At 38.3% G+C, this 15557-nt stretch overlaps 2 protein-coding genes, 1 non-coding gene and 2 pseudogenes across 4 annotated transcripts; 4 read left to right on the top strand and 1 right to left on the bottom strand.

Annotated features, from left to right (window-relative positions):
- Positions 1–261: 261 nt before the first annotated feature.
- LOC148296978 (small nucleolar RNA R71) lies at positions 262–368 on the top strand. Its single transcript, XR_015834181.1, has one exon. It is a non-coding gene; the product is annotated as a small nucleolar RNA R71 (small nucleolar RNA).
- A 3579-nt stretch (positions 369–3947) lies between these two features.
- On the top strand, positions 3948–7817 carry LOC148296977 (phenylalanine ammonia-lyase 1-like). Its single transcript, XM_088247987.1, has 2 exons — positions 3948–4602; positions 5819–7817. The coding sequence occupies exons 1-2, from the start codon at positions 4181–4183 to the stop codon at positions 7566–7568; spliced, it is 2172 nt and encodes a 723-aa protein (XP_088104113.1). The 5' UTR covers positions 3948–4180; the 3' UTR covers positions 7569–7817.
- Positions 7818–8336: 519 nt separating this feature from the next.
- Positions 8337–11953, top strand: LOC148296976 (adenosine kinase 2-like; annotated as a pseudogene). Its single transcript, XR_015833519.1, has 12 exons — positions 8337–8492; positions 9282–9335; positions 9644–9690; positions 9835–9866; positions 9970–10071; positions 10163–10230; positions 10508–10584; positions 10690–10787; positions 10897–10958; positions 11081–11147; positions 11237–11420; positions 11567–11953. The product of XR_015833519.1 is annotated as an adenosine kinase 2-like (transcript).
- A 1077-nt stretch (positions 11954–13030) lies between these two features.
- Positions 13031–13505, bottom strand: LOC148296975 (protein SMALL AUXIN UP-REGULATED RNA 12 pseudogene; annotated as a pseudogene).
- Positions 13506–15042: 1537 nt separating this feature from the next.
- Positions 15043–15534, top strand: LOC110767988 (uncharacterized). The gene has a single exon (XM_021971670.2). The coding sequence runs from the start codon at positions 15130–15132 to the stop codon at positions 15352–15354; it is 225 nt and encodes a 74-aa protein (XP_021827362.1). The 5' UTR covers positions 15043–15129; the 3' UTR covers positions 15355–15534.
- Positions 15535–15557: the final 23 nt, after the last annotated feature.

Here is a 15557-nt window from a genome sequence, read left to right as displayed (position 1 = left end):
CTTCTTGAGTTTAATGCAAGAAGAGCATCTAGCTTTTGTTCCAGTTTTGAAATCTGCACACTAGAAGCATCATTAGAACCACTAATAACACGTTTACCTCTTGTATCCGTATGTTGGGTCTCCATTGCTATCTCCTCAAAGAGTTCGTACGTTTCTTCTGGAGTTTTGGTTTTAAAAGAACCACCTGCAAAATTGGTGACTATATTATGACTAGAAGGGGTTAGTCCTTTATAAAACATACGCATTTGAAGCTTCAATGGAATCCCATGATGAGGACATTGGTTGAGCAACCCATTGAATTTCTCCCATGCTTCACAAAACGATTCATCATCTTGCTGTGCAAATAACAAGATCTTGTCCCTAAGCATGTCGGTCTTTTGCGTGGAGAAGTATTTTTCCAGGAACTTCTTTTGAATGGCAGACCATGTAGTGAGTGAACCAGGCTTCAAAGAATTCAACCAATACTTCGCCTTATCCTTTAAAGTGTATGGAAACACTCTCATTCGAAGTTGATCTTCTGTCACACCTGTCAAGGGAAAAGAACTCACAACATTAAAAATATCCTTTATATGAGTCAATGGATCTTCATTAGGTAAACCATAAAAGGAAGGCAGCATATTAAGATGAGAAGATTTAAGCTCATAATTTCGAGCTACAGTGGGCAGCAAAATGCTTGAAGGAGATGCTGGAATTGTTGGGATATCAAGTTCTCCCATGAACTCAATGGCAGCCATCATTTCTTCTTCTTCTTGGTCTGAACTTGCTTCCGAATTTGAAAGTGAAGAACCGGGAAGTTCAGTGTGGAGAGCAAGACTTGTAAATGTAGCAAGAGCTTGCTCTTTTGCAGTTGACAACTCCCTTTCTAGACGATTCTGAATTTCAGAGGTCACTCGTCTGGGTTGCAATGATGGTCCTGCGTTCAAAGATCTAGAACGTTGGAACGAAGACCTCACTTGTTCAAGTAATGGATTTTTAGACATAAACTACCTGAAACAGAAAATTAGATTAATTAGAAACACTAAAAAGAATAGGGTAACCTTGGGCACATAACCAGGGAAGAACTTTCGTTCAGTCCCCGGCAACGGCGCCAAAATTTGTTGTTAATATTATGTTAACTCGCAATTGTACGGGGCAATTAGTAGTATAGCAAGACAAGTACGAGGTCGTACCCACGAAGACTGAGAAGTTAAAACTAGTTATGTACTTAGATTACCAAATTCAAGAAAGTAGGAGGTTATGTCTAAAACAGAATTTAAAACAAGAGTGGTTGTGATTGTTGAACAAAAGAAGCAAAATGAAATTGCAAACAAAAACAAGTAAACAAATGTAACAAAGAGTGGTTTTAAGAGTTGGAAAACAGATTTTGAGACTAGGGCATTCGAATCACCATAACAATTCAATTCTGGGTTATAAAGATTCAAGTAACAAGTCTAATTCAGATTCAAAGATTGATTCTAGCTAAAGTATGATTAGGCCATGGTGTTTGGTCCTAACCTTGTGTTCCTAATTCCCTAATTTGATCATTTGTTGTCTAACCTAAAATTAAGCATTAGGAACCCATTAAGCATAGAAGAACATTTTAAACAACCAAGTATGTATCTAATCCCTGTTGTCGAATGTCCATACATACTCTTCCTATTCATAGTTCAATTCGAATTAAAGCATGGTGTATACTCTTAATTCAAACCAAGATAGTTAACAAACAAGTTCTAATGGTGATCAATCATTCAAACAAGCATGTTAACTTATAAGCATAATGAATAAGAACATGAATCATGAATCAAACTTGAAACTCCAAACTTATAAACCCAGAATATTCATGTTAGGTTACATCGAAGCCCTAGTTATGGATTTAGCTACTCATAATGGAAAAGAGACTTGAACAGAAATGAGAAAACATAATGAATACAATAAGAGTAGAAAAACCCTTTTTCTGAAGTTCTTGTGGTGTCCAAGGCTTCTCCAAGTGCTTCTCCACTTCTAATGCTTCTCCAAGAGCTTCCCCACTTCTAGAAAGATGTATGAAGGATATGGAGGTGATTTGGGATGAGTTTGAGTGAGTGGTGATGGCTAAGGAAGATGAAATTCGTAGGGAAATGGAAGAGAGGTTTGCTGGAGTTGTTTTGGTGATTGTTGGAGTGTTTGGGATTTTGAGAGTGTTTGAGGATGGTTGGAGTGAATTGTGGGGGTTGTGAATCTCAGGATTTGTTGTGTCTTGAATGTGGAATGGATGTGGTATTTATAGGGAGAGGGGAGTGACAAATCTGAATTCAATATGGCTAATGCATACAACACTTGCATTATAAAAGATGAATTGGTTGATGCACTTCACTAATGCATACAACACTTGCATTATAAAATCTGAATTGGTTGATGCACTTCACCAATAAATCCCACCAGCAGCCCTAGCTCATCTTCATGTCACCATGACCAAGCTTCCAACCAGAAATGATAGCTCATACCTAGCTCACCATGACCAAGCATCCAACCAGCACATGCTGAGGTCAGCATAACCAGCAACTTCAAGGGCTTACAACTTGGGCTTCTCTTAATCAAATTAGGACTTTAAGCACTCGAAATTGAAGTTCAGAATGTCTTCTTTCCAGCCATATGTCATTTGGGCCAATCCAAGGTCGGAGGAGGAAGTTAAGGCCAAAACAAATTGCTAACTCATTTTGCGCGCTGATAAAATCCATCCTGAGCATGGCTCTGTGTTTGCTAGATAACAGACTCCAAATTTATCCAATGGGGCTGAATTTTGGATATGTTATAGTACACACCCATTGGAACAACTTTCATGAAGAATGCTGCCTCATCCGAGCTGTGTAGGTTGCTGAAACAAAGCTTGCAATATGACCTACGGAACTGGACTGGCAGGGGGCTGTAGCCAAAATGAGTTTGTCTTTTAAGCTCTTCTTCCATTCATCCAAATTAGGCCTTAACATGCTTGAATTGCATGAATTATGCTCTCTTGCTCTATTGGCCTACAAAACACACAAAGGGAGGGAAATAACTTAGAATTATAGGAACTAAGCAAAAGAAGTAAGTAAATTGGGCATGTATATGTATGAAATTATGAGCTTAACAGCGCTCCCATAATCCAAGAGTCAAGTGCAGTATGCACTTTAATCGCAGCCACGGACCACCACACGCCATCGAGGAAGAACAACGAGAGCAGTGGACGCGGAACCGAGGAGCAAACGGTGGTGGTTGAGAACTGGCGACCAGACGAAGTCGCTGGCCATGTGTGGACTGCTACATAACAGAGAAGTGATGAAGGGAGGATAGATGTAAGAAGCGGAGGGTGAAAAGTGAAGGTGGCTGGGGAAGAAAGGAGAGGGAGATATGGGAGATAAAGGGTCTCACAGAGTGGGCTTACCTTAGGGAAAAACAGAAAAAAAAAAAAAAAAAAAAAAAAAAAAAAAAAAAAAGGAAACCGAAGTAGAGGCAAGGAGCCCCAGATCTGAGACAAGGCTCAGGGAAAAAACACCCATTTCGGGTGGGGAGAAGCCAGGGACTCTCAAAATGGAGGAGGAGGAAGAGAGCTCTCTAGAGAGCTCTCGGCTGTTTTTTTAAGTCTGTGGGTTGGTGGGTTGGTAGGTTTTCCACTAAGAACTGGTGCATAAAAAGAAAGAAGTGGTCCTAAATTTGGAAATTTCATGCAACATAAGATTCAAACATATTCAAACAAAAAAACAAATTCAAATATATGCTAGAAATTGATAGAAGAGGAGAACAAAAAGTATTCAATCACCTAGGTTCGTTGAATCTTTTGAAAAAGAAAAAGAAAATCCCTATAGGATGAAGCAAAATTCGCCACGTGTCGCGCTGCCACCGTTCAAGATCATGAAGATCCAAGGGCCACCTGCAGTTTTCAACTAACCCATCGGCCTACCAACCCCAGAGCTCTATGCAGGAAGGCCCCTATATAAACAAGGCAAATAAGGGTGAACCAACTCAGGAAAATTTTCACTCATACATAGGAAATTTTCCATCCAAATTCAGCAGCCTCTTCCTTTCCCATTCCCTTATTTTCTTTCCATTTTTAATCCCATTTTTTGAGTTATAAAAAAAACCCTTTTGCCCTTTGTGCCATTTTGTAATTTGTCCCCTCATCAAATTTTGACATTTTTCCTCATCCGGGTCGTCAAGTTTGGCATTGTTTGTGATCTGGGAAGCAATGGAAATCGGCAATAAGGATCTACACGGCAATGGGAATGGCTCCTCCCTGGAGTCGTTTTGCGTGGGGCATGATCAGCTACATGGGACACAGGACCCATTGAACTGGGGCATGGCTGCTGAGTCACTGAAAGGGAGCCACCTGGACGAGGTCAAACGGATGGTCAACGAGTACAGGAAGCCAGTTGTCAGGCTGGGTGGAGAGAGCCTGACCATAGCTCAGGTGGCTGCAATTGCAAACCACGACAGTGGGATCCACGTGGAGCTCTCTGAGGAGGCCAGGGCTGGGGTGAAGGCCAGCAGCGACTGGGTTATGGATAGCATGAGCAAGGGTACAGACAGCTATGGTGTAACCACTGGTTTTGGTGCAACCTCACACAGGAGAACCAAGCAAGGTGGAGCCCTCCAGAGGGAGCTAATTAGGTAATTAACTATAATTAATTCATCCATTCAACATATCAAGGCATCTTGCTCTCACGCTCCCGTGAGATGATTTAGGAAGCCCATTATAAATGCGAGTAGATACTCGTTATCTCACCCGACAATAGCAAGTAACAAATTGATATGGACTTTTCTGTGTTATGTTGGTTTTTGTTTTTTTTTCTTTTATGAATATGCTTGAATTCCATGGTGGGAGTTTAATATGATTGAATTGAATAAGGATAGGGTGTGGCCATAATTTTTGATATATTTTTTCTTCTGCCACCAGCTATTTTTAGGTAGGTGAAGTCTTTAATTGAAGAGATATTTAGTCAAATACTCATTCTTAGCACTAAAACTATAAATAAACCCTACACCATTTAATTTCTATAAACAAACCCAAAAAAAATCCAAAAAATGACAATTGGCCATATTGAATTTAATTTTGATTATTAAATTACTTTGATGTCCTATTGAGTATTTTGGGCTTATTTATATGTTTTGGGGTTGGGTTTGTTTTGAGAAATCAATGGCAGTTTTGTAATTTAAAATAAGTTAAAAGTCTTTTTGTTATGTTATAAATGGGTTTTGGGTGTGTTTCTAAAGTCCATTTCATATAGGATATTTTTATAATTTGGGCTCATATATTGGGTATATTAGTGAATCTCCCTTAATTGAAATGGCCTTACCACCAAAAAATAAATAGAAGGGTAAAAAATCTAGAGAAGGAGAATGACCATTTCACCAAAAATTTATAATAATTTTTTATTTTAAAATACATTTATATAAATATCTTTTCATAAGATTATTTTTGTCCAAAAGTGCGTGAGTCATCATGTGATTGAGTCTTTCACCTGAGAATATAAATTCACTCTCCAAACCAAATAAAATAAATATTTTTATTTATTTACTACTATAACTGGTTTTTTATTTTTAAAAAATATTTGGTAAGTTGAGTAAACGAGGATAGCACTCCTTGCTATTAAAAAGATGAATAAAAACAATTTCTATTTGTCAAAACATTTTGATAGTCTTGTAATTTAATAAAGATCAAATAACTAATTTTACTAATTTTACTAGCCAACGGGTCTAGCCCAGTGGAAATGAATTTCATCGTGTTAACAGTGTGTGAGAAAACCGCCCTCTCCCGATATCAGCTTTTATTAAAAAAAATATATATATGGTGTTAATTGAGTTTCTTTTTTTGTTTGTTGAACAGATTCTTGAATGCTGGAATCTTTGGCAGCAGCACAGAATCTACCCACACATTGCCTCACACCGCAACAAGAGCAGCAATGCTTGTGAGGATCAACACACTCCTCCAAGGCTACTCAGGCATCAGATTTGAAATCTTGGAGGCCATAACCAAGTTCCTCAACAGCAACATCACCCCATGCCTTCCTCTGAGAGGAACAATCACTGCATCAGGGGACCTGGTTCCTCTCTCCTACCTTGCTGGGTTTTTGATTGGCAGGCCCAACTCCAAGTCCACAGGGCCCAATGGAGAAACCCTTACTGCTGCTGACGCCTTCAAGTTGGCTGGGGTTGATGGTGGGTTCTTTGAGTTGCAGCCGAAAGAGGGTCTTGCATTGGTCAATGGCACTGCAGTTGGCTCTGGTTTGGCTTCTATGGTTCTCTTTGAGGCCAACACTCAAGCAGTTTTAGCAGAAGTCATGTCAGCAATTTTTGCTGAAGTTATGCAAGGGAAGCCTGAATTTACAGACCATTTGACACATAAACTGAAGCATCATCCAGGCCAAATTGAGGCTGCAGCCATAATGGAACACATTTTGGCTGGAAGTGATTATGTAAAAGCAGCTGAAAAGGTGCATGACTTAGATCCTCTTCAGAAGCCTAAGCGAGACAGATATGCTCTTAGAACTTCTCCCCAATGGTTGGGCCCACAGATTGAAGTGATCAGAGCAGCAACCAAAATGATTGAGAGGGAGATCAACTCAGTGAATGATAACCCATTGATTGATGTCTCAAGGAACAAGGCTTTACATGGTGGAAATTTCCAAGGGACCCCAATTGGTGTTGCCATGGATAACACCAGATTAGCCATTGCTGCTATTGGCAAACTCATTTTTGCCCAATTCTCTGAGCTTGTCAATGACTTCTACAACAATGGGTTGCCTTCAAATCTCACAGGAAGCAGCAACCCAAGCTTGGATTATGGGCTCAAAGGTGCTGAAATTGCAATGGCATCTTACTGCTCAGAGCTCCAATTCCTTGGCAACCCTGTCACCAACCATGTCCAAAGTGCAGAGCAACACAACCAAGATGTCAACTCCTTGGGATTGATTTCTTCTAGAAAGACAGCTGAGGCTGTGGACATATTGAAGATCATGTCATCCACATACTTAGTTGCATTGTGCCAAGCTGTTGATCTGAGACATTTGGAGGAGAACTTGAAGAGCACAGTGAAGAGCACTGTCAGTCAAGTGGCCAAGAGAGTCCTAACAGTGGGCTTCAATGGTGAGCTTCACCCCTCTAGGTTCTGTGAGAAAGACTTGCTCAAGGTGGTTGACCGCGAGTACGTTTTCGCTTACATCGATGACCCCTGCAGTGCTACCTATCCATTGATGCAGAAACTGAGGCATGTTCTAGTTGAGCATGCATTGAACAATGGTGAGAAGGAAAAGAGTTCAAGCACTTCAATCTTCCAAAAGATTACAGCTTTTGAAGAGGAGCTTAAGACCCTCTTGCCCAAAGAAGTTGAAAGTGCCAGGCTTGAATATGATAATGGAAAACCAGCAATCCCAAACAGAATCAAAGATTGCAGGTCTTACCCACTATACAAGTTTGTGAGAGAAGAGCTGGGAACTGCTTTGTTGACAGGTGACAAAGTAAGATCACCAGGTGAGGAAAGTGACAAGGTGTTCAATGCAATCTGTGCTGGAAAGTTTATTGATCCTCTGCTGGACTGCTTGAAGGAGTGGAATGGTGCTCCTCTTCTCATATCTTAGAGAGTGCTGGTTATGGCTTTACTACTGCAAATTACTTAATTTTCTTTTCAAAAATTTATGTTTTTTTTTTCCTTTTATACAAGGCTGTATGGCCTTGAAACTGGAAAGTGCATGGTTTTTTTTTCCTTTTATTTTCATTTTATTGCTTATATGTTGTCTACATTGTAGTCGATCTTCAGCAGATCAACAAAATGTATTATAAACAAAAGTCACAAAAGGTGGCTTTATTTCTTTAAATCTCTTTCTCTATCTCTGAGGATGTGTTCTTTTGCCTAACCTGTATGAAAGCTGAAAGCAAGGAAGCTGACCAACTAGTATTGGTAAATACATTGATCAAAATGATAGATTTTGTTAACTCGAAAAACATGTAAGGTCTCAACCAGCTGGCCTGATTGATTTCCAGTTTTGTGGAATAAGAAATAATTGCTTCCTACAAGTACTGTTTCTCTCTGTCTCTGTTTTCTCTACCTCATTTTCTCAAAATTGTAATCGTTGTTGTTTAACTTCATTTAAACAGAATCCACAACACAAACTTTTGTTATAAAAAAATAATCACTTAAAAAGGTGAAACCCTTCTCAATCAACAGAATCCACAGCATCGTGTGTGTGAGAAATCTCAATTTCCTGTAATTTGGATCAAAATATCGCTTGTACTAAAAAAAACTCTTTCTCAATCAATAAAAATCCATTTGAATCGATGAGATGGGAAATGACAGGATGCTACTCATTCCCTCTCTTAGTATAAATACCTCACAAACCCACACTCGCTTTGTGCTTAGCTGCTCGACCTCTGTTTTTCTCTTTCTCGAAACACAATTCAGAACTCTCGCAAATTTCATCAATGGCGTCCGAGCGGGTTCTCCTGGGGATGGACAATCCTCTTCTCGACATTACAGCTGTCGTTGACGATGAATTCTTGACAAAGTAAGCCCCCATTTTGGTATATTACGTTTTTATATTCCCATGCTCTGGTACTGTTTGGTTGCTCAGAAAATGGTAGGAATGTGCGATCTGTTGTCAATAACTTTTATTGGGCAAACTCGTGTGGATAGATCTGAAACTTTTTTGTTTTAAGAAACAGAGGATTATGATAAAGAAGATAGATCTGAAGGATTTATTGTTCTTTGTTTTGTTTTGTTTTATGGGCTTAACCCAAAACCTCATCTTTTCCATTATGGTAGCAACCCAGATGAGCAATAGTTGAGTTCTTGTAGCTGATATATATGTGACTGTTTTGGTTTGGATCTGATCTGATTAGATATAGTGCAACAAATTCTCCTTGTCACTGATGATTGGGATTGTGTGCTTTTAATAGAACTTCAATGGTTTTTCATATCATTTATGCGCTTTGCTCATGCTCACTTAGTTAAAGTGGAAAAGGCCAATGTGGTTACTTGCTTGTTTGATTTTGTGATTTTTTTGTATTCACGGTATATATGACTATGAAAAATCCATTTTAACCCTCAATGAAAGTTTCTTCATTTCCTCTTTAATTACTTCCTTTGTTTATTCTTTAGCCAACTCTTCAATTACTTTCAAGTGTTATAGCCTCATATTAGTTTTGCTTCAAGCTTAATTTGTTGTTAAACTGGAACTATAATCATAGATTAATGTTGTATTTAAATGTTTCTATATGCTGATTGTATTTTTTTCTCTTTCTTTGATCTATGCATCATGCCGTACAGAGAACTAAGTTGACTTGTTTATTGACAGATATGATATCAAGCCGAACAATGCCATTCTTGCTGAGGACAAGCACCTGCCCATGTAATTTCAGTTCATTTTTGGTTCTCATCCTTACTTTCTTGTTTTCTTATTAAATCACCTTGGTTTAGAAAATGTTGTCTTTTATTTCCATAGCTTCCAGTCAGTAACTAAAACCAATTAACTTTCCCTGTTTGAACCCCATATCTTCTTATTGGCAAAAGGTGTTAGTTTTCTAATCTGTAAGCTCTATGTTTATAAGCTCCTCTTAGAGGTTCATTTAAACATAACATCATGATTGGTTTCTGGCATTTGCAACTTCCTGGAATATTGCATTTGCTTATTCAATCTTTGTGGATGGTTTTTCACAGGTCTGAAGAAATGGCTTCCAAGTCCAATGTAGAGTATATTGCTGGAGGTAAGTTGATAAGTTGTTCTCTTTGGTATTTGGTGATGCCATTTTTATGATCTTGTCTACAAACTTGCTTGATAATAATGCCTATTTTTCTATCCTTTGCAATCTGTTGACTAATGCACTATATGTTTATTGTGCTCTCTTTAGGTGCTACTCAAAATTCAATTAAGGTTGCCCAGGTTTGTTTACGTATTTTTAAGAGAATTTTGTATTTTATTTAAGATCTGATTCAATCGTATTGTACTGATAACAAATCTCAATTTCTGTGTTATTTTGTTACAGTGGATGCTCCTAGTTCCTGATGCGACTAGTTACATTGGATCCATTGGGAAGGACAAATTTGGAGAAGAGATGAAGAAAAATAGTAAACTTGCTGGTGTTAATGTGAGTTTCTCTACATCTTCACCTACCCTACTGATCCCTCAGCTATCAAATTATTTTGAGTCAATGAATATTTATTTACATTTGTAATCAGGTACAATACTATGAAGATGACAAGGCTCCAACAGGAACATGTGCTGTTTGAGTAGTTGGTGGTGAGAGGTCAGTTTTACATCTTTTGCCTGTTCAAAAAACTGTTGCATGCTGATCTTCATAGCCATCTTCATGCTGATCCTCTTTTACTTTTATTACTGCTCTGTGTCATGCATTTAGATTTTACTCATGGTTCCCATCGTGATCCTTGTATCAGTCATAGGTCATAGATTTTTGGAACAAAAGGCCCCTGCATGAAGTTTTCTATTTCTTTTTCTCATCAACTAATCCTATGGTTTATTAAAACTTTGCTGGGATTAATTTCCTGTTACAAATAATTGTACAGGTCCCTTGTTGCTAACTTATCAGCTGCAAATTGTTACAAATCTGAGCATTTGAAGCAACCAGAAAACTGGGCTCTGGGTATTACTTCCTTTGCTCTCTTGTTAATTCAAACCTCGTCTTTTTTATTAGTTTTGGTCATTTGTCCTCTCAAACTCATGTCTACATAAACTCATGCTTGAACAGTGGAAAAGGCAAAATATTTCTACATTGCTGGATTTTTCCTTACTGTGCCTCCTGAGTCCATCCAACTGGTTGCTGAACATGCAGCTGCAAACAATAAGGTATCAAAAATGTAGTTTTTCTGGGATTGAGTATGAACAATGTGGTTGGAGTCTTTCTCTTTTTGTTGTTAAATTCAATAGCTTCAGCAGCCTTCTCTTGCATGTGTAGGTATTCATGATGAATCTATCTGCTCCTTTCATCTTCAAGGATGTGCAGGAGAAAGCCCTGCCGTAAGTCACCTCTGCCCTCAACCCCACACCCCTTAAAATAAAAGTAAAAAAGTAAAGAAAATAAGTTTCTTGGTGTTCATGATGTCCCTCAATGGAGAGTACTGAATTTCCTTTTCATATAGGTACATGGACTATGTTTTTGGGAATGAGACAGAAGCAAGAACCTTTTCAAGGGTTCATGGCTGGGAGGTAACACTACTTGGTCTTGGGTATCTCAAATTTGACAGCATAACTTCTAATCTCTACCAGTCACTAATTATAATGTCTTTTGCAATCAGACTGACAATGTCGAGGAGATCGCTATAAAGATTTCCCAGTTGCCCAAAGCATCAGGTGCTCACAAGAGGATTACTGTGATCACTCAAGGTGCAGATCCTGTTGTGGTTGCTCAGGATGGGAAGGTGAAATTGTATCCTGTGATCTTGTTGCCTAAGGAGAAGCTGGTTGATACCAATGGAGCTGGTATGTGATATCTTACCCCTTAACTATAAGCAATTATCAATGTTTACCGGTGAAACACTTGAGTGGGAAATCAGGATTACAGATGAAGAACAGAAGAGTTCATGTTCAATAATGATTAACAAAACCCATGATGTTTCTTGTGGCATGGGATGCATTTGTTGGGGGATTCTTGTCTCAGCTGGTTCAAGAGAAGCCCACGGAGGACTGTGTTAGAGCTGGTTGTTATGCCGCAAATGTTGTCATCCAAAGGTCAGGCTGCACATACCCCGAAAAGCCTGATTTCCATTAGGCCCCATTTCTCAACAGTTCAGCTCCATGTAGTTCCATTTGTGGTAGAGTTGGATTTCATGCTGATGTAATTGTCAGAGCCGGCAGTGTTTATCTCCTAAACCCATTTATCTGGTATAGGAGTTTGTTTGTTTTGATGTTAATTTTGTTTGTGATCCTTGTCACATAAAGATGACATCGATGGCAATTTTTTTACAGAACGTATTTTCCATATTAATATCAAAAAAGCTGAACAAGTTATCCCAGTCTATTTTAGTAATTTTATTTTCATGGTTTAATTTGAGGACACTGCATTCTCTTCAAACTTGGCTGATGCCCTCAGAACTTTTTCAATTACGAATGTAAGTTAGGAGAGATTCCTGGGTGTCACCGGTTGTATACACCCTTGAGTGAGAGTGATTGCTACAATCTCTTTCTACTTGTATGGGTTCCCAAGATGATACTGTTGGGTCTACGATCTGCGTGGGTATACCGTATATGTACATAGATACAAGTGTGACGAATGGTGGAAATTACATGTAAACCTTGCAATAGCTTATCAAATTATCCATTTATCATCGATTCACATTGTAGGTATATTATATAACTAAGTCACTTAAATCAAGCACTTTCGAAAAATGAAGAAAGCAAATCGGCGATAAAATTACAACTCTTAAACCCATTTACAAGGTTTGGTGGCTTCATTTGCCCAATTCTGGTTACAACTTACAATTAGCCTGGGAAGCACTAGGCTCCTAATTGCAGATAGATGCTTTGACTTAAGGAGGCTCTGCTCATCTAAATTTGGAAATGAAGCATGCAAAAGCATATGATCAGTTGGAATATTGGCCTAATAAAAGTTGCTTCACCATCAAGGAACTTAGAATTAGGGATCCTCCTCACTTTTAGCATCTACGAGATGGCTATGAATGCTAAGTGTGAGATATTTATGAATAATTTCGGTAGCATTACGTAGAGTAGATTAGGCTATGGTGGAGTTTTTGCGATTAGAGAAATAATGCTATTTCCCTACACAAAGTTACATCTCTATCATGCCAATCAAATCACAGTTGTCGCACTAGGTATGACTTGGAAAACTGAATGTTGTAGTCACAGAAGGACCCTCCATATAATTTGATCATTGAACTGAAAATCATGTAAAAATGTGTAGATATTTGGGCACTTGAATCGTGGGTTTGTGGAGAATTTTTGTTTAGATAGTTACTCTTGTGAAGGTACACAATGTACAAATACAACACAAACTCAGCATCTGACTTTCTACCATATCTTATATATCTTCCAAGCTCCAAGCATGTGTTATGAAACCTGTGGAACATGGCACCTCAATGATAATGAAGCCCCTAATCAAGTTCAGCGCCGATGCAGCAAAGAACGCTGAGGAAAATGCATTCATTGCAAGGAATGCAGAGCTTTGAGTTGGTGGAAAACTGGAACACTCCCTCGGCATGATCAAGCAATGCCTTGAACAAAGGGTGGCTGAGCAAGGCAACCTTGATGACATATCTTTTGCAATCTTCACCAACATACACCACCAAATGGCCTTTTGGGACATCTTTTGGGATATAGTCCTTCTCATCAAAGCAGAACCACATGTATCTATTGCTAGTGTGAACCCAGATTGCACTCTTTAGGACAGTAGCGCCGGCTTTCCTGCATCTACGAAAGCATTGCTTGATGAGAAACTTGCTCTCCGTTGGCTTCATCGATGTTGATGACAACTAGACGGTGAGAGTGAGAGAGTGAAGGAGAGGGCACTGAGGATTGTATGGCAGCAAAGTTTAGCTTTATATAGCAGTATGTAGGTGAGAATTCCCAATGTAGATTAGCTACTGTTAGGGATATTGTAAAATATATAGATTATTTTGCCACAATTGTGTTTGAGAGAGAGAGAGAGAGAGAGAGAGAGAGAGAGAGAGCAGTGGATTCTTATTACATTTTGGTGGGGTAGTAAAGTAGATCATAGTTCACCTGCAATTACTGTTCTAATTATGGAAGTATATAGCTCATAATTAACCATCATTTTCATATTTCCCCTGTTAATGTACATCTCTCTGAACTAAATGAGAGGACTGAATCAAAAGTACAATAGAAAGAAAAAAATAAAGAGAAATTAGAAAAACCATTCCCAGAAATTTAGAAATGTACATGCTAAGAATGATGCCATTCATTAAGTAAACCTAGTCTCAGTGTGTTCGTGTTCATGGAACAATCTGTCTGTAATTTTTTTGGAACTTGAAATTTGAATGGAACATAAATAAAGTACACCAATGAAAAACTTGTTAAATAAACTCCAGAAGCAACTTTGTTTTCTTTTTGCTGCATTGTTTGAAGTTTTCTAGAGAATTGCATGTGGCCAATTGGTACAAGTCAATTTGAGCCATGGCCCATGAGCTATATAGCACACAGATTTCAATTAAAATAAGTGTTGGTATATATATATATGAAGAATGAGACCCTCAACATGACACATCATTCAATTTCAAAAGCCAACAGATCTTCCAATTTGGCTCCACTCTGCACCCACAGAAAGAGAAGAGAGAGAGAGAGAGAGAGAGAGAGAGAGAGAGAGAGAGAACTCCCTGATTCTGCTGTTAGAGGTTAGAAGGTCAAGTCTGGTTGTTTTGGAGAAAATTTGAAGTTATAGCATAATATTATCCATGCATTATCTTTTTAGCCTTTGTTGGCAGAGTTTGGATTATTTTTCTATTGTTAAAATGGAAAAGTGACAACATTAGTTGTTGAAGATGTTATCTTGTCTAACATTCCCCTTGCAGCATGCATGTGTTTATGTTCAGGCTTTTGATATTCTATACAATTCAGCTCTTGCCCCATGTACTTGTACATGGCAGCTTTATTTTTTGGTCTTCAGATTTGTGTTTTTGAGTGGCAATTTCAATTTGTGAACAATAATGAAAGCAACCCATTTTCAATCCCCATCCCTCTCTTTAATTGAACCCAAAATAGGAGAAATTTTTGTATGTTCCGAGAAGTCAAAAAACCTCACATTGATGGGAGCATATTCACCAACGGTTATGGCTCACAAAATCACTTCAAAATACTGAATTAGAGTGCTAGAAGCTAAACATAGAGAGTACTAAATTGTATGATTAGCCACTTTAACCTCTTTCTTGGGGAAAAAAAAACCAACTAAAATATATGGCTTTTATTGTAAATTGCAATCCCAACCTCATATTTTCATCACCCTGTTTTGCTCCAAACCACCTAAAACATGAGGCACACATCTTTCTTTCCTAAGTATGTCCAACTTCTCACCCCTTATAAAAACCTAACCCCATCACTATTTCTAATTTCATCTTCATTTTTCAAACACAATTCAATCAAAACCCTCTCAAAAATTAAGAAAACACCAAAAACCCAAGAGAGATCAGTGATTAAAAAAAAAGAAAAAAGGATCAATAATATGGCCAATAAAACTGCCATTCTCATTTGTGTGCTAGTTGTTGTGGTTGGATGTAGCAGCATGCAGGGCAGTGAAGCAATATCCGCATGCGCCAAGCCATGCATGCCAGTCTGCATGAAGGAGGAAGGGGCAAGCATTCCCATCTGTGAGATTGCCTGTGAGAACTATTGCAAACAGATCTCCGGCAACCGGAATTCGGAGTGGAATCGGTATCGCAACCTTTGATTGTTCATCAAGCAAGTTTCAGATTTAATTAAGTTCTAATTAAGTTGGTCTAAATAAATGATGTAACTACTGGAATTTTGTGAATATTATAAGGGTAGCTGAACAATATTCCATTGTAGTTTGTAAATAGAGATGCAATATTCTTTACCAAGCATACTTTGTAATTTTTTTACCAACAGTTTCTTTACTGTTATATACAATAT

The sequence above is a fragment of the Prunus avium genome, chromosome 2 (assembly GCF_965620075.1).
Source record: "Prunus avium chromosome 2, drPruAviu1.hap1.1, whole genome shotgun sequence".
NCBI lineage: Eukaryota > Viridiplantae > Streptophyta > Magnoliopsida > Rosales > Rosaceae > Prunus > Prunus avium.
Note: the sequence above shows the minus strand (reverse complement) of the source record. Positions and strands in the feature narration are given on the sequence as shown.

Coding starts and splice junctions, on each gene's coding strand:
- LOC148296977 (XM_088247987.1), top strand. CDS start 4,181: ATGGAAATCGGCAATAAGGATCTACACGGCAATGGGAATGGCTCCTCC. Junction 4,603..5,818: donor CTCCAGAGGGAGCTAATTAG/GTAATTAACTAT, acceptor TTTGTTGAACAG/ATTCTTGAATGCTGGAATCT.
- LOC110767988 (XM_021971670.2), top strand. CDS start 15,130: ATGGCCAATAAAACTGCCATTCTCATTTGTGTGCTAGTTGTTGTGGTT.